Source organism: Anser cygnoides, chromosome 17 (assembly GCF_040182565.1).
Source record: "Anser cygnoides isolate HZ-2024a breed goose chromosome 17, Taihu_goose_T2T_genome, whole genome shotgun sequence".
NCBI classification, from domain to species: domain Eukaryota; kingdom Metazoa; phylum Chordata; class Aves; order Anseriformes; family Anatidae; genus Anser; species Anser cygnoides.
The window spans coordinates 8,504,232-8,522,200 of NC_089889.1; the positions used below are offsets into that span (position 1 = coordinate 8,504,232).

Here is a 17,969-nt window from a genome sequence, read left to right on the forward strand (position 1 = left end):
TATCTGCTTTTAGAAAGAAGTCTGCTGGTCTGCCATCAAGATCATGTAGCTCTGCTAGAGAGAACAGTAGAGTAATGCTTGTGTTGTAGTATGGTGATTGACAGTGAAGATCTTTAAAAAAAAATCTCTCCACCTGGTCCTGAACAGCTAATGAGTTCTCTTGTGAATCTGTTTTAGTAGTAACAAGATGCAAATGGTTTACAAAAGGTATTTACTACTGACCATTTGAACTTGCTTGATTGCTGAAACTGCAAATAATGCTTAATGCTATAAGCAAAGGATTTCACTGATGGTATCTTCTGCCACAGAGTTGCTGCAGGTACAGCTCATGTTCCTGAAGCAATTCCTTCAGTGATTTATTCTGAAGGTGCTTTTTTAACTGAGAAAAAAATCCTTTAAACTCCTTATGTGGATTTGTATTGATATTTGCTTACCTTCTGCTGAGTATAAAGATAGAAACCTATTATTGGAATGCAAATATCTGATGACGGAAAATCACCTTCATTGTAAAATATGGCAGTGCTTCAGAATTGGCAACGTGCTGAAGATATGACCTTAGTGGTAGAGGATTCGGCCAGAAATATTTAATTTAATCTCCCGTTATGATTTCTTATGTTCTTCTTATTACATGAAATATTGTACTCTTCTTTAAAAAAAAAATCTTGTTTCTTGTGGTATGCGTACAACTCTGAAAAGGAGAAATTTCTTCAGGAAAGACTGCAAAGAAAACAGAGGTTTATCTGAGGATCTCCCTCCTACTTGGAGAAATTACGAGTACAAAATGTGAATGATAACAAACCTATTTTATCAATTATGGCTTTAAAAAGCAACAAAATTTCCAGAAGATTAGTATTTAAATAGCCTATTTGAACTCGATGAAAGAAATAGTGAAATGCTTCAGGGCTTGTGTGCTCTATGTCTTTATATGGCTTTTGTTGTCAGCTTTTCTTCGGAGATTTTTAGAACATTTTAGGACTGGACAACTTGGTCTTCTATTGCAGGTAAAATGAATTGTGATTCTGACTGTTTTCCTGTAGTGTAAATGACTGACAGAGGGAATGGAGGCAATGGGGCTGGATGCAAATACAGCATGAAGAGGCACATTTCCCAACAGTAGCCGTATGTTATACCTGCCCCTGTTCTGAGGTGCCTGGGCTGACGTGAAGCTATGCCACCACAGCATGGCTTGAGGTTGCTGAAGATGGGTCAGAGAAAGTAGAGCTCTGAGTTAAAATGCTTCATCTTCGAAAAAACAGCAGGCATCTGGGTTGTAGAAGGACTTACTTCAGCAGCTTGTCGAAGTTTGGAATTTATGAAATTAATTAGTTGAGAATAAAGCATCTTTTATTAATGTTTGACTATCTGTGTTCATGTATAACTTAGTATGATAGAACAGCTGATGCATGCCCAGTTTCCCTTTCTAAAGCAAAAACTCTAAATAAGCTTATAAATAGTGAATAGTAAATAAATAAGGCATTATTTGGTTATTTCAGAACATGATTCAGAGTTCTAAGCAGTGCTGTGCAATATTCAGTCACTTCTGGGTTGTTTATGTACTTTTCAGTCTTTAATGAAGGACCTTGGTTTTCATTAGTATGATTTATTTAGAATGTCTTTATGGCTATAGTCAAATATCACCTATTAAAATGCCACCAGTCTTTGTCAGACACAGGCATAACCTTTTTCTACTCAGTATTTGCAGCCTATATCCTTAGCAGGGAAAATTATTAATCCCTTATGAATGCAACTGAAATGATACATGAAGTCAGCAGAAATCCTTCTATCCAGTGAGCCAGCAGGGCATGCTTATAAGCCAGCAAACTGCAGTGCTTTGCAAAATATTATGGATTCAAAAGCGTAGTGAGTTATGTCTACAAGGTTTACAAAGCTAGGATTAAGACTAGCTAACGTCTACTGCTGAGGGTATATAGAGCAGGTTATCTGGCATATTCTCTGGGTCTCCAAACACATTTTAGATATATACTGATGGTCTGCTAGAATTTGTTGGGTGGCTGTTGTTTAGTGAATGACACAGTTATCCTTAGGTTTTTAATTTTCTAAATAGAGCTGTACTCAATTTAAATTTCTTGGCAAGCATACTGTTCTGTTTATTTTCTGTGATTTGAGCTCTTGCTGATTAACTTTTCCTTGTTCAGAACAAGTTGATTTAATTTATGCACACGTGAGCTGATAAATGGTGGGAAGATGGAGATACTGACGTGTTTGGTCACTTGACATGGATACCTGTACTAAGTGTAGAATCAGTCCTGTCTTCCTTCCACCTGTGGTGTATGAAATGTTCATTGGTGGGTGTTGTCTTTTTTTTTTTTTTTCCATTATAACATTTGCTGTTAAGGATGAGTATCTTTGTTTTCCACCCAGATAGCTAGATTGCTACGTCTGGTCTTCCTGACTTGCTGTCATCCCCTGTAAGCAAGATTTATTCATTTGGCTCTGTCTGTGGTGTGTTGTTGCTGCACTTGCTTGGTATTTGTGGTTTAGGGCAGTACTCTTCCTCGATCCTGAGCCAGTGTGTCAGATGCAGCGAGCCAGCCCACTGGGAGGCTGGAAGCAGTGTCTGGCACCACGTGGGCTTTTGGTGTGGCAGATACATCTTGATTTGTGCTCCCTCTGTAAGTTCTGAAAAAGACCCTTTCTCACCTCTCTTAAATGAGTTGCTCACATATTGGTACGGAACAATTCAGGCACAATTAATTCATCCACCATCAAAATCCTCTTGACTTGGTGGTGCCCAACAGCCCTGTAATTCAGGGTGGGAGTCTGACTTCAAGGATGCGGTCAGGTTTGGTGAAATGGAAGCAGGTCTTGCTACAGCCATGCACCCGAGGGCATGTTTGTGGAAGTTCAGAAAGTTGATTGTGTTTTTGGAGCAGCACTGCTGAACAGAAAGATGTGCCTTCTCTCTTTCTCATATTGACTGAGTGCAGCTCAGTAGGCCTTTTTTGGCATATGTTACAACACAGTAACGTATATAGAAGAAATACCATTAAGTTGCAACCCAGGCATGTCACTATTGCTTATGAGTGTTCACTTGTGCAAGATTGAATGCTGGGCTTGTGTTTAGGTTTCCTGTGTTTTATGTTCTCCTGTCTGTAAGTGCCAGGACAAGATACACATCTAATGAGTCCTGAGCAGCAAAAACGTAGGCTAGGCAAACCAAGCAAAAAGCCAAAGAATGACATTGTGTTCTTTGGGAAGTCTTTAAAAAAAATAAAATCTTTATGCTGTAGTATGTGGGGAGAGCTGCTATTTGTCAAATGATTTATATGGGTAGCTAAAGCAGTGTTAACACGCTGGAATTAAAGATTGAAATGTTTCTCGCACATATGGATTCTGTCTTATCTCCTTTTTTCCCGCTTTCCCCCTGCTCCTTCCCTGCTGTGCTTTTTTGTTTTGTTTCTCCCCTCTGTGGTTAGACTTAAGCCTTTTTGTAATGCTCCTAGCTGTCCATCTCTTCTTGGTGTGCCTCTGGCTCCCAGCACTGCTTTAGGATCTCCTTTCTGCCCAACGTGCTCTCTCTTCCATGCTTATGTTAGCTGTTGATAGCTATGCTGCTCACAGATTGAACACATGGAGCTGTGGAATAGTATGGATTTCTGTCAGACTGTTTTTGAAGATGCCTGCATCATTTTTTAAGAATATCATTATGAGTGATGGGTTAGTCCGAATCACCAAACCTGTCTCGCTGGCTCAGTGGTACCTTTCTGGAGGTATTTTTGTCCTGCTGGGGACTCCAGGAAGGCATTAAAAGGCACCATTCTCTTTTTTTTTTTTTTTTTTTTTTTTTTTTCCTGGAAGAGGCAAATCTGAAAGCTAAAAATCAAATGAGAATGAGTCCTGGAGGCAGGCACGGTGTTTATGGCAGGGTGTTCATGGCGGGCTGTGGGCTCGCTGCCGAGTTTGTGCTGACTGAATCTGTCCGACTGGTTAAAGGGGGGTGGGATGACTTTATTTTCGGATTGCTCCTGAAGAGTTGGAAGAAAAATGAAACAACTTCATTTGAACTCTGAGAGAGACAGCTGTGTGTATAGCTGATAGAAGAACTGCTAATGCTTTCCAGAGCGGGCTGTTCCTCTGTGATGCACTTACGGGAGCTGTGCTGTAAGAATCGGCATCCTTCTGCCAACACGTTAGTGGTGGAGGTGGGTTTCAGGGAGGCAGTTCCCTTTAGAGAAAGGCAAGAAGGTAAGGCTGGGTACCTGGCCGCTGCTTATGCTGCCAAAACAGGTGAAAATGGTTCATTCTGTGCGATCCTAAATAACAAAGGAGACTATCAGAGGAGGCTTCTTTGAATCAAAGCAAGGCAGTCGCTGCTGCCAGCATGTACGCAGGGAATTACACACTGTGAAAAGCTCTGGCCAGGGTATGAGCAAGCTGGCTAGGAGTTTGCTAACACACTGTATGCTATTTGCAGCCTCAGCTTTGCAGGGTTGCTCTGGAAAATTAAAGATTCCCTTTCCTGGCATAAAACCACAACAAAGAGTGAGAGTGAAATGCAGCTGGCCTGTTCCTGGGTTGGAACAGCAGTGTCGCAACTTGTCTTTCTAACTGTACGAAAGTGCAGCATTCAGAATATGAATCTAGTTTTCTGGCTGATGCTAGGTAATAGCAAGTCCTTAATTTCATCTTGTATGAGGTCTTGTTGTTATCTGTATGCTTAATTGAGAAATGGCTCTGAAACACCCTCTGAGAACCTGTTTGAGAGAAGTGACTTAGATCTCTAGCTCTAGGGCAGTGTCTTGTCTTAATCTTTGTCGCATTTGAATTCCATTGCGAAGTGCCAAATGCATGCACAACAGAAATAATAAAAAATATATAATGTAAATTTTTGCGTGGTTGGCAAAGCATTTGAATTGTAAAATCCCATTTAATCCAGAAATGCTGACTGTATGCTCAGTGCCAATATGAGTGGCCACAGAAAGATGTTCGTTTCCAGAAAGCATGTGGAACGCTTTGCCATAGCTGATGTAAAGTGGGGAGGGGCAACAAAACCCACATTTAACTTAAAAAAAAAAAAAAAAAAAAAAAAAGCTATTTTAGTTTTAAGAAGATGTTTCATCTGGGCCTGTGACTTCCACCTCAGCTTAAATGACTTTCCCTTTCTGGGACTCATGCTCATCATGCAGGAATAGCAGTCCTTCACTATTCTTATTTTGCCACTGAGTGTACACAGTTGTTTACTGTGAATTTTCTTGATGGCAGTACCTGGATGAACAGTGCTTATTTCTTCTTTTTTCCCTTCAGTTACTTGTTCCTGCTGTTATGCAGCCATCTCAGGCTGACGCAACAGGTTCGGGGAGCTATGATGTAGGTAGCGAGGGCTGGGGAATGGGACAGGCAGCGATGTGATGCCTCGGTGGCAGGGGTTTCCCAGCTGAGTTCGCACAGTGCTCTGGTTCGGAACTTGACCTTATCTGAAGTGCTGCTGGCACTGCTGAGAAGGGGATTCCCGATGGTTCACCGGTGTGGAGAGAGAGATGTCCCTGAGGCAGAACCATTGCTGACTAGGAAACCTGTTCTGAGCTGCTTCCTTTGCTGACAACAATCCCTTTACTGCATTTAAGTATGATTTTTCTGGGGCTGGGATGGAGGAAGTCTTTCACAAGCTTTAAATAATTTGCTCTTAGACTGGAAAACCTTCAGAGGGGTGTAACAGTGAAGTATGAGTACTTGTGTGCAGAGACATGAGCACCTCTCCATTATCAGGTTTCTGATTAAAGAGGAACATGTTGCTTAAAAGGTTAGAACTCTTAATTTTTAATCAGTGAAGGAAATTCTAACATGAAAGTTTTTTTTCATTGCGCTGCTTACTCTTGCTTTCTAAAAATTAAACCAAAATACGTATCTTGCAGATCCTCAGCTTCCTGTCAGTAGCACTAGTTAATCCTTTACCTGTGGGTCGGAAGCATTCTCTTTGAGCTTTCCCTTACTCCTTTAGGCACTTGAGCTATGATCAGATCACCCCTTGACCTTCTTTTTGAGGTGAACAGCTCGGACCTTAGGGCTGGGTGCGAGACGTTTCTGATCTCTCAGCTGTTCTGCGCTGATCTCTTCGTAAGACTGTGCCGCCAGCTGTGTTCTGAAGCCATCGCAGCATATCTGCGTCCTTCCAAGCTGTGCGTACAAGGCCCAAACAGAGTTCTTTCAGCAATAGCTATGCAAATGCCAAAGAGAGGTGATGCAATGTTCTTCCTCAGCATTTTCCCTAATATTCAGGATTTATGTTGTTCAGGTTTTTTGGCCTTTCTGTTAAACAGGGAGCTCCATGCTCACAAAATGTGCTTTGGGAATCTCCTCAGCTTTGCTTCAACAATGTTCTTTTTCCTCCCCAATGTTTTGCTTTTTTCCCCTTCTCTATCTACATTTTAGTGCTAGTTTAACACCGACTTAGGAAGTCTACCTGCCGTCTTTCCAGTCCCTGCCAAGACTATCCATGTACAAGTAAGGGTGTAAGCTCAGTCCCAAGAAATGCACAGAGAATGCATGAAGTAAACAGACTACTGAAAAAAAGCTGTCAGTGAACTCTCTCGGGCAGTTGAAATAACACAGTAACTGCACCACACTGGGGAAAATTTGCCTTTCTGCTGTAATCTCCTCTGTTGGGAAGATTTACGGCAGATGGAGCGGCCTCTGGCTTTGTTGGCTTGTTTTTGTCTTTTGGTGTTCACATGGAGTTGTAGTCATCAGAGACCTCCCGCAAAGTTTTCCTGCTGTCACGTTTTAGTCTCTGGGGATACATGATACTGAGAGCCGGGCCTATGTTAGAAGCCACTCCCAGGTTTTCTGCTATGTTTTAGTTAGAAAATGACTTTTGGTGTGGGGCTGGGAGGGAGTGGGGCAAGGTACAGAGGGAAACAGAATTGATTTAACATGGATAATATTGTGGGGAGTTGCTTGGACTGAAGCATTCCTGCTGTCTTGATGCCAAGCAAACCTGCTTCTTGGTGCCTGATACTGGGAGACGTTGGCAAGCACATTCGTTATGAGATGGGTGATGAGATTTATTGTCAATCACTTTTGTATTCTCTAGAATGAGAAATAATTTAGTTTAGAAGCCACTTTCTTGGAATTCAGGCTTAAAAATTCATCAGTGGCCAATTTGTTCTTTCTATCTCCCTCAAGTTTATGGAAGTTTTTTTTGTTTCTTGTGTTGTAGCCATGTGTTTTGCCACAAAAGCATTCTTGTTGCATAGTTCAGACCTAGAGGCAAAATTGTGGGTGGATGAGAAGATTAGTTACATTTAACACTGATCTGATATGGCAGCTAGGACACCAAAATAATGTTCCAGTCTTGGTTGTAATTTGAAGAATGCAGAGATGGTTTACATCTGCCTTGAAGTTCAAAATGCAATTCTCTAAGGTACCTCTGTAGCAGCGCAAGTAGGCGTGCATGTGTTAGCCGAAAACTGATGGGCTGGTCTAGCAGATTTTAGTTTAACACAGTAGTGGTGTGTTTAGGTGGCTGGGGTAAAGTCTGGGACACACAGACTGCTTAAAGAAACTTTCTGCTGTACTCTGCTAAACTGACGGTTCTTTCTTTTGTTTTAGATGAAGGACCTAGCTTGTACTTCTGACTCCTATGTGCATGTAAGTTGATATCTAGTAATACATGCATCAGTTTAATTTATGACCAAAACTCTGCGGGGTCAAGGAGAAATGAATGCCTGTCTTGCAGAAAGGAATGTACAAATGAGTCATCCCACACCACCGTTAATGCCAGCATTGTAGAGGCAGCAGGTGGAGATGGAGGAAAAAGCTTGCTGGAAAATTGTAATCCATGATGTAACTTCATCCCGCTAAAAATCTCCCTAATTTAGCCTTGCTTAGTTCATCTAAAAGACTCCAGAGAGGAAGCAAGTCAGATCTGTTCTGGGTTTGGTCAAAGATTAGACACACAAATTTCTGTTGTGTTTTTGGGAGGTGTATTGACTAAAAAGCTGCAGACCTAAATTACTGCAAATGGTAGTGAACTCTCTGTACCAAATCTCGGTGAGAAGCAGTCATTTCCTCCTCATTTAGTATGCTTTCCTGGTGGACAGATTTTCCTGATATACACACTTGACAGCAAGGAGAAATAAAGCCACCCATAACATGTGTTCCAAGTGTTTGTTCTTTGTTCTTTATCATGTTCGTATTAAATGTAGGACTTACGCTTCTGTTTTACTACATGATCTTGCCAAACTGCTGGGGAAAAAGAGCTTGTGACTAAGGGATTGACTGATGGATTGTGATACTCTCATCCAATTCTGGGTTTTACTACCTGGGCTCCGAGGCCTGGATCCCCCAGTTTTAATGCTTTCTTGAAATGCCACAGGCTGGATGTAATTCCCTACAGAATTGGTAGCAAGAGCTGGATGTGTCCCAGGATGCGATTTAGTCTGTGCAAGATCTGATTTGTTCTCTGAAGTTCCAATTCTTTATTGAATGGAGACGGGAGAGGAAGAATTAAGTTGTTGTGCATTTAGGTACCTTGCTAAGCCGCCTGAAGATGGGTGATGTGAGTTTGAAGCTATTATGTACCTCTTTTGCTACCTGGAAGATGCGTGTCCTCACTCTTCCCTCCCAGGAACTCTTCGGGTCAGCAGATTGCTCTGTCGAAGTGCAGTTGTATCATCCTTCGGCAGTGCAAAAGCTACTAGCGATTGCTTGGTTCTGAAAATCGGTGGGTATGCTTGATTTGCTGAGCATTACCTTTATTTTGTAGTGGGTCTGCTTAACGTGTAATATTTAAGTATATATCATATCGCTTCTGCTGAGACTGACTGGGATGTCGATATCAAGACATCTTTGGTTAACACCCAGTCAATCTGAAAAGCAGGGCAAAGCAATGCAGAGCCCTGAGAGACGTCTCACTTGTCAAAGTGACAAATTGCCCTTTCTGATTCAAAGGACCAGCTTGCATGGCAGAGCTAAGTAGCTACTGGAGAAAGGGGAGGAGAGCATGGGAAAAATACCCTATTTGTTTAGGCCTACCCCAGTGTTTTTTGTTGTTTGTTGCCCTGAGTTTGAAGGTCTTTGTTTTCCATAGTCTAAAACAACTTCTCAGCAGGTTGAGAGGAGCAAGGCCTCTCCCACTTTTCGTTCTTATAAACTGTTTACAATCTCCCTCAGTTTTCTAGCTTTGTATGGAAAAGTTCAGTGGGTCAGCTTTCCCTTTAGCTTCATCCATCATTCCAGTCAATTAGAAATAGTTGAGGGCCAATTGCCCGGTCTTCCATTAACTGAGACACTTCAGATTGTTTAAAATAGCATAAAAGCCCTCTTTGTTGACCGTTGGGCAGGCACTGTGGATTTCCCTCTTGATGGGCAGTTACCGCGTGGCTGAACAGAACCCCAGTGTCTCTGGCAGTATTTGAGGGATGACTATTACTACTACAGGCCTTGTCTGCGTTTTGATTCCTTCTCCTTCACCTCCGCCTCTTGCTTTCCCTGAAAGGTGCGATGCCTTCAGATGGTGAATTACCATGCCTGCTTGCAAAAAAAAAAAAAAGCTGGTTTGTGGCTTTTCAAAACTTCTGTAGTAAAGGGTGGTGGTTTTTTTTTCCAGTTGCTGAAAAGTTCCTTTTTAACCTTGGTGCTTTAAAAGCTCTTGGCATTATTTGTTAGTTGCTTGTCGTGTGTGTTTCTAAAGGACAAAGGAAGTGTGTAAGTGTTCAGGAAACAGCCAGGGCATTGTGGTGTGCGGCTGAGTTCATTCTGGTACCCCATGCCAGGACAGCCTGCTTTCATTTAGGGCTAACATTTTCCTTATGTTCAGAACTGCCCAGCCTCAGGGTAGGGCTTGTGTGAGAGCTCCAACAGAGCGCTGGAAGCTTGTCATAGGTTAATGTGTTTGGGTTGACACTGAAGTGAGCTGATATGTATAAAAATATTACATTTTGTTTCCCATGATATTTAACTGGAGAAGTAAGCTTACTGAGAGGAGATCAGTTTATCTGTAGCAACGTAGATGTTTATGTATTCCCGTCTTGAAATCCTTGTCCATCTTGCAAACTCTTTCTGATGCCATATACTGCTTTGGTTTCAGTATGGCCTAATCCATGTACTTCTGTTGTTCTGGATCCATTTTGCCTGAGTGATGTGTTATCATTTGATCCCAGCTGTACAGCAGTATTTCCCCTGATTGTGAAGAGTCTGGATAGCTGTGACTGAGCAGCTGTGCTTGGGGCTGATGGCCTGGATCTTGCTGTGTCTTTTGGAACTGGAGGAAAACAGTGTGTGGCAGCCCTTGATTATGAGGAGGTGCCCTGTCGTAGTAGTGCTAGCATGTGAGGGCTTACCTGTTTCTCTGTCTGCTCATCCCTTTTTGATCATGCTTCAGGAACAGTCTCCTCTGTGGCTGCCTCTCAGATGACAGAGGCTCAGTGATGTGCATGTGCTAGTGAGCTTGGATTTCAGCTCTTGCGCTACTGAGAAGCACAAAAAGCTCTCTGCACAAATCCAGGGCAGAGGGTGCAGCAGGGATTTGGGGGCTTGGATAAGAGAAAAGGGAGCTCAACGTGTCAGGGGAATATGATGATGATCAGACAGCTGCTTCGTAGCTGGATCTTGTACTGGAGAAAGGTCTGCCACAAAAGTACCAAGCAAGCTTCACCAGTGACTTTCTTGCTCTGTGATGTCCTACTGGGATACCGATCTAATATATTCACTCAAACAAGGAACGTGGTGATCTCAAGGCTTGTTGGACTGATGTGTTTCTAGAAATTTGCCTTTTTTTTTTCCTCCTCCTTTCTCTTCCACATGCCTTCAGCAAATAACAGCCTGAGGATGTCTGAGCTAGAAGTGCAGACCTAAGTTGGAAGGAGACCAGTGGGGCAGAACATCAACCCAAGACTTGTTTCTGACAAAATAGATGTTTGTTTGCTTTGTACTTGTAAATTATCTCATGCTTTGCAGAAATTGAAGCTTTAATAAGTAATTTAAACAAAGTATGAGAAGGGGAGGAGAGAGAATCCCTATTTGCTGTAATTAGTGCTCTTATTCAACGCCATTAATTATACCCAGCCTTCTAATGTTCTTCACAGGAGTTGATACATTTGAGCTTTGTCTATGCTGGGATCAAGTGAGGACAAGTATGTCCACTGATGTAGAATCCAGCCTTTGTGCTTTGCAAAACCCTTCAAATTCGGTGTCTAGCAGTAGCCTGGAGTAAGCAGTAGCCTGAATAGCCTGCATTGCAGTCTGCTGAACAAAGGATGTGTCTGGGAGAATGATGATTCGATGTACATGCTTTCCGTGTTTTTGAAGAGGGACTGTTTTAGTGGAAGTAATAATCTACTGCAATTTTATATTATTGCCAGACTGTTTTAAATTGTTTCATAGGCAGAGAATAAAGAACTTTGTTTACTGTTTTTAAGTAGGATGTCTGATCCTCCTAGGGGAGGTTATTCTTTTATTAAGAAAGATATAAAATAGCTGCTTTGATGGAAATATAACTCTAGGAATTGAGATGGTGATGATTATAGAAGCTGTAGTGTTCTAATGCAAAATAAGCCCTAGGAGGTATGTGCCCTAAATGGCAAATCACTCTGTTTTTTAACAAAACGGGAATTACTATTATTTTGATTCTTGCTTATTTTACAAGGTCTTTAGCTATTTCATCTGCACTTAACTTTTACAGGCTGGGGATAAATTGATTGTTGCTGTTGTTTTGCTTTTTAAATAGCTTGGCGTTTTTAAAGCATGCTGGAGATGGTAGCACGGATCAACAGCATAGGATTCATTTGATACTCAAAAAACGCAGGGAGAAAAGCCGTGACTACTGATATCCTATGCACTAGCTGAATTACAATCTGTTCTTATAACCTGGTGTTGTCTTGTGATCTTCCTGGAAGGAGCCAAAGATATTATTTCAAGGGGACCTCACAGCTAATGCATATTAATTTTTGGGAGGTAGCAACTTGACGTGTTTGTTTATTGCAAGAGATCTCCTGTAGCCATTTTACAGGGGCAGTGGGATCCCTCAGGGCCCCAAGGATACTGATAGGCCTTAGTGGCTCTGACCAGCCTCAGGTGGGGCTTCCACCCACATTCCCAGCCCAGAGGCCTTGGCTCTGGGCCCTCAGTTGTGTGGCTGGCCATGAACCCAGCTGATCCAGACCCTGACCTACAGACTGCCTTCCTGGCCTGACCTCGTGCCTGCCTTGTCACTATGGACCTGCCTGGTTATCACTGGACCTAATCCTAACCCTGTCCTGCAGATTTACTTCCCAGCTAGGCTTCAAGCCTCCACCGTCACCATGATACTACCTCTTGGCCAGGCCTGGCTGCCATCTCCAGGTCTGTCTTGCTCACCTCACTTGGGTGCTGTGTCTGGGCACCAGCTGGCAAGGCCCCTGCCCTGTCATCCATGGGGTCCCACCTCAGCTCCCATGTCCCTCAGGCCCTTACTGCTGGCCCTTACTGTTCCATAATCTCTGTCATTCTGCTTTTCTGCTTAACTGTTTCAAAGGGAGCCTCCCCAGAGGAGGAGGGAGCCAATGTGCAGGATCTGTCAAGATTCCTGACAGTCCCCCCGTTGAAGAGTACTGGAAAGAAGTTCCCTTCAGATTTAGTTTTCCCAGATGCTCAGCTGGGAGTATAGTTGTTGCTGTGGCATGGCAGATCCTTCTTGTGCTGGGGAACTCCATTTTGTTTGATGGGGGGGATAGATCAGAGGGACTTGGCCACTGTGGTAGGAAAAGAGGAGTTGCCATCTTGCTTTTTGCTTGGAAAGCTGTTCCAAACTGGAATTACCTACCTTTAGCAGGCAGGGAATTACCAATAGGATTATTCATTAGGAGTGTCATATTCCAGCTCTATCTGGTAACGTGTGTTTAACTTTGAATAATTAGGCTCAACTGCCAAATGTTTGGAATCTGAGATGCTAAGATGTATTTAGCAAATGCGTCCTAGATACTGCCTTAGAAGCTGAGCACAGAGGAAGGTGGTTGAAAGGGGTGATGTGTCCCAGTTTCTGCAATTTGCAATGACCTAAAATCCATAATGATGGAAACTAAAAACAGATAACAAAATCTTTGCATCTTTTCTCTGTTAATGCTAGCTTGTGACAACTACAAGTTAGCAATGTGGAGAAAATACTGGTTTGGGAGATGAAAGAACCACTTCCTTAAACTGATTCAGGAAAGAGTAAACTGGATGATATTCTGTCCTCTTCGTTCACTGCATTCCTCAGTAGCTCATGTAGTAAGAAGGAAAATAGAAGAAAATGCGGTCTGGTTAGTTGTCTGTGTTGGGATATTCAACTTGAACTTTGTAAGCTTTTATTGTCTGATGCTCAGGACAGTCTCTTGCTAACAAATCTTTCTCCTGCAGATCTGTACCGTATCTGTACCTGAATCTTCATTTTAGGAGCAGCCACAGGATAAAACCTGGCTTGGTGTTTATTTGAAGTCAATATGCTCTAGTATGCAATTTGCTCATGTTTAAGTGCCCAGCTTTAAAGGTTTGCTTTGCCTACAGGCAGTCTGAATACAAAGGGATGCTATTTTTTTCATAAAGTAAAAGTTTTACAAAAACACAAAGAGCAAAATACTTTTTTCCACCTTCCATCTCCTCAGATTTATTATTGCAGAGCAGAGTTTGCCTCTGAAGAATCCAGAGAAGGAAGAAATGTGAATTCATGCAGTTATCTCGAGGTGCAGGTAGAAATGAGCAAGGTGGATGAGATGCGTCTATGCACGTCCACGTGTGAGAGGAGTGAGCAAGTTGCACCCTGAATCAGTTTTGGCATTTGATGCCACAGAGATGACAAGGAGGTTTACAGGGACGAGGTGTAATGGAATAAATATTTTTGTGTAACTAGTGTCTTTGATGTTGGCCAGACTGCTTGTGTGAAGATGCGTGGAAGTTCTGAGCCTTCACTGTGTTGCAATATTGTGTAAATCCTTCTGTTTAAAGGGAAGCTCTGCTGTGGAGTGGGGAAAACTGAATTGCAGTTGGAATTTATTATCTTTGAGGAGAAATATGAAGGGATTCAGGTATGTATCTCAGGAGCTAGTTCCCCTCCTGAAGTTTTAGGCAAAAGACACCATCTGACATCTGAACTGTACCATAAAAGATTCAGTGCATCTTGAGTTATCGGCTGTAACAATGAAGTACTGCAGACTGAAAGGGGTGATTTTCATTAGGATCTCAAAAGCCTTATTCTGTTGATAAATTCTGTAGCCTGTGTTACTTTCTGATTTCAATAAAAATGAGAGCAGTGCCTGCTTATATCACCTCTGGTGGTCTAGCACGTGCTACCTTTGAAGGCTGTCCTTGTTGCATTTTGGCTGAGATGATTGCTGAAGGCTTATTGTCATGGTCTTGGTTAATATTAGTACTTACCTGAAAATGAAAGCAGCTGCCTTACTAGAGCCCACATTCCAGAATGTCAGAATACAGCTGTAAATAAAGGAAACTGAACAAGGGCATCTTGGCTTGTTTCAAAGGAAATTATAGATCACACAGGAATTAAATGACATGTTTTCCCTGTGGAGTTTAATGAGACCTCAGTCCCCTGTTCCTGCTCACTGGTAAAAAGTCACTTGGAACGATAATGTCCTTCAGAGCTTACACTAAACCGTGGCACAGCAAAGAGGGCAATCTAAAGTTCATCAGAATGAAATGCACTTTTTCTAAATAAAATTTTACAAAATAAAATTTTGTAGTTCCATGGTGATGAGGCTTCTCACAAGTACAGAGTATTTAAACCTTGAGGTGATTAGATTCGATTCCCACATGGCAACAGTTTCATCCCAATCATTTTGTTTTCCTGTGATGTGAAAACATATACTGAATTTGCCCATGGTGTTTTCTTTAGAAAAAGTGTATTAACTTTGCAAATTAAGGCCCTGTGTCATTCTTCTCCATTAAAAAAAAAAAGTGTGTGTGTGTGCATATATATGTTCTTTAATAAAGGCTCCTCTTTGTATGCCTGTTAGACAAGATGAGCAAAGCTTTCTTTGGCTTTGAGGCTTGTGTAGCCTGATAGCTTCAGGAATTATAATGAAACGAATAGTCTGCCATTTCATTTCACATAGTTGAGGATTCATAATGCCGGAGAAAAGTCTTATTTCTCAGTATGTAAGCCAGGTCTTTATTGGCCACTTGCTGTGAAACTTCTAAAATACGTTCATATACCAAAGGGGAGCTTCTCTGATTTCTGTGCTGAGACACACAATTGCATAAGAAAAAGGAAAGTTCAGACGTTTGTGCTGGCGAGAAGCAGAAACATTCTCTTTGGGCAGTATTCCTGCAAGAACTGGCCTTTGATCTAGTTTCTTTCTGTTTAGTGTTTCTGTTTGTTGTCTATCTGTTACAAGTTTTAAACGAGCTTACAGCTGGTTAGATCTTAACCCCTTGGCAAAGGGAAGATGTCAGAAGGGTGGCGTTGCACGTAATGCAGCTGTTAATCTGTAGCTGTCCTTTTTAGATTATCATTGCTTTGGACAGTTTGAGACAGGTGTCAGTTTAATGGTAGGTATTGATGCTTTATAGCCTTCTGTAGTCTGCAACTGAGTGGATTTTATTAAATGGAAATAAACTTTTAATAATGTGCAAGATAAACTGCTTTGAAACCCCGTGGTTCCATTCGCTACAGAACAGAATAAATGTTTTTCTGGACAGAAATTCCACTCCTCCTAGACCGGGCATCGAAGAGGAAGCTTAAGGCAGGCTTAAATATAAGGCAGTAGTCTGGTAGTCTGTAATAGGTTGCCTATAAATATGAAGTTCATTATAGCTGCTTCACATGATTTCCATTTACTGAGCTGAGCCCAGTCATACCGGCATAGTTACAGCATGCTTTTATGAGGCAGTAAATTATTCTTTCTTTGAATCTCTATTTGCAAGTTGTTGGGTAGAATGTGTTACTCAGTTGAAAAAGCTGAAATCAATAAAATATTTATACCATGATGGTAGAAGTGAAAAATTCTTTTTTTTTTTTTTTTTTTTTTTTGCCTGCTTCTTTAGGAACAAAGCCCCAGTAACCAGACATCAATTGCAATGATGCAAGAACCTCAGGAAATGGTGGAAGAAACAGTTACTGTGGAGGAAGACCCAGGCACTCCGACTTCCCATGTGTCAATTGTCACTTCTGAAGATGGAACCACAAGGAGAACTGAAACCAAGGTGAGAGGTTAATAACCAACAAAGAAAATGGGAAACCACCACCTAATCACAAAATAAAAATAGCAGGGATTAGCACAAGCGATGAGAATCATGTTATTTTGATCCTCAGTGATTTTTGAGTATGTTGCGTTTGCTAGCAAAGCTGAGTTAAAGTTGTTTTTCAGTTTTGTCTCTATGTCCAGATTGCTCCCAATCGGTTGTGCTGACATAGGTGTTCATGGAGCTGCAAACTGAGCAGCAAAAATTATCCGGGTTAACCAAACAGAAATACTAGCACCCACTCCCAGACTGCTCTTTTAAGGTTCGCTTTATTTTATTGACACGATTCACAGAATTGCCCTGTAAACATGTACAGTGATGTGAGAATTAGATGAGATAGAAGGGCTTGGAATAAAAGACTTTTGCAGCCTAGGAGAATGTGCTTGGAAGCATGTCTTCAAATTAGTTATAATCTGTAATAACAATATGCAGTTGTGCTTTTGTCCTTTAGAACAAGAAGCATCCCATTTAAATGAAACCACAACATCTACATTCTGCACCAATACAGTGAATGGGATTTTACTCGTGATGAGTAGGGTATGTTCTCAAGCGACCTGTACCGCAGGTTCTGCTGGATTAGACGCTGCATGTTGTCTTTTCCTGATGTCTTTTTGCTCCCTTTTCTAAGCTTCATGTAAGATAATTTTGCAATCTCTGATGAGCAGGTGCTGCATGTTCATGGTTGCCTTGCATGCTGTTGGGTTCGGTTTTTGGAACAGTAATACGACTTGGCGTTTGGGTCTTGAGTTGAGCTGACATCTTCGTTAGGTTTTGGTCTTGTGGAAGATCAAGGGTGATTCCTTTTTTAAAAACTTGTAAACAGCACTGATTTAAATAAAGGCTGTCCAGCTGCTTTCCGTGTCAGGAGGAGTTTAATGGAGGTTGTTGCATATATCAGTGTTTATTTTTACTGACATTCCAGAATTGCAGTCCTCTAAGGTTTGCAGAGGACACTGGAGTTGCAGGTTAGAGTGAAGGAACGTCTGTTTCCTGAGATCAGAGGGCCTGCACGCATTCGTATAAACTGAGTATCTGCTTTAAAATGTTAGTTAAAAGATAGATTGAACTGGCCTATTTTCTCCTTCTTAGAAGGAAATGAAGGTCTTAAAAAATAAAACCTAAAAAAAAGACAACAAAACCCGTGTTGATTACTTCTTCAAATAATCTACTGTATTTCATTTGTGACTTATTTGAAATAAATCCTTTTTTTTTTCTAGTGGCAGCAACAACTGTTTACAGGAAGGAAGTGATAAACTTACAGTGGTGATGGACACCTTTTTATATGGACTAATAGTAGTGCATATTTTTAGGACAAAGCGCAGCTATGCAAAGGAATAAAATGATAGCTATGACTATAAAAATAGAATAGAGGCCATGTAGTAGTCCCTAGATAACGGAACCGCATGGAATGAAATAGTTTGTCTGAAATAGTCACGCCGCTGATAAATCTGCGTGTTTGTCATAACAGACAAGGTGTGTTATTCTCCTTTGTGGCATAGCTGTTGTTTTACCATCTTCCCACAGAAAAGGGAAGTGGTAGCTCCAAAAAAGGAATTATGTCTGCATATGGGGAAAAATTGTAAAAAGAACATCTCTACAACTGCTGTTCCGTTTCAAAGAGCAATGTTTTTCTCTGTTACTCTAGTTCATTCCAGGCACTGAAACGCATTAAGAACAGGAGGAGAGTGCATGGTTGTCAGACTGTGGTTTTATGTAGTTTCAAATAATTCCACTGATTCCTACTTATGTACTATCTGGAGATGTTTCCTAGTATTTCATTGGTCTATTTAGCAACT

The 17,969-nt window shown here is 41.5% G+C and overlaps 1 protein-coding gene across 12 annotated transcripts in view; it reads left to right on the forward strand.

Moving 5' to 3' along the window:
- ARVCF (ARVCF delta catenin family member) overlaps positions 1–17,969 on the forward strand; it is a 268,720-nt gene that overhangs the window by 163,431 nt on the left and 87,320 nt on the right. For 7 of the 12 annotated variants that reach the window (XM_048063871.2, XM_066979117.1, XM_066979114.1 and 4 more), the window contains 2 exons: positions 7,570–7,608; positions 15,976–16,134. In XM_048063871.2, the coding sequence (XP_047919828.1) occupies positions 7,570–7,608; positions 15,976–16,134 (198 nt within the window). The remainder of the gene's footprint in view (positions 1–7,569; positions 7,609–15,975; positions 16,135–17,969) is intronic. The other 5 variants (XM_066979115.1, XM_066979116.1, XM_066979122.1 and 2 more) reach the window with 1 other exon arrangement.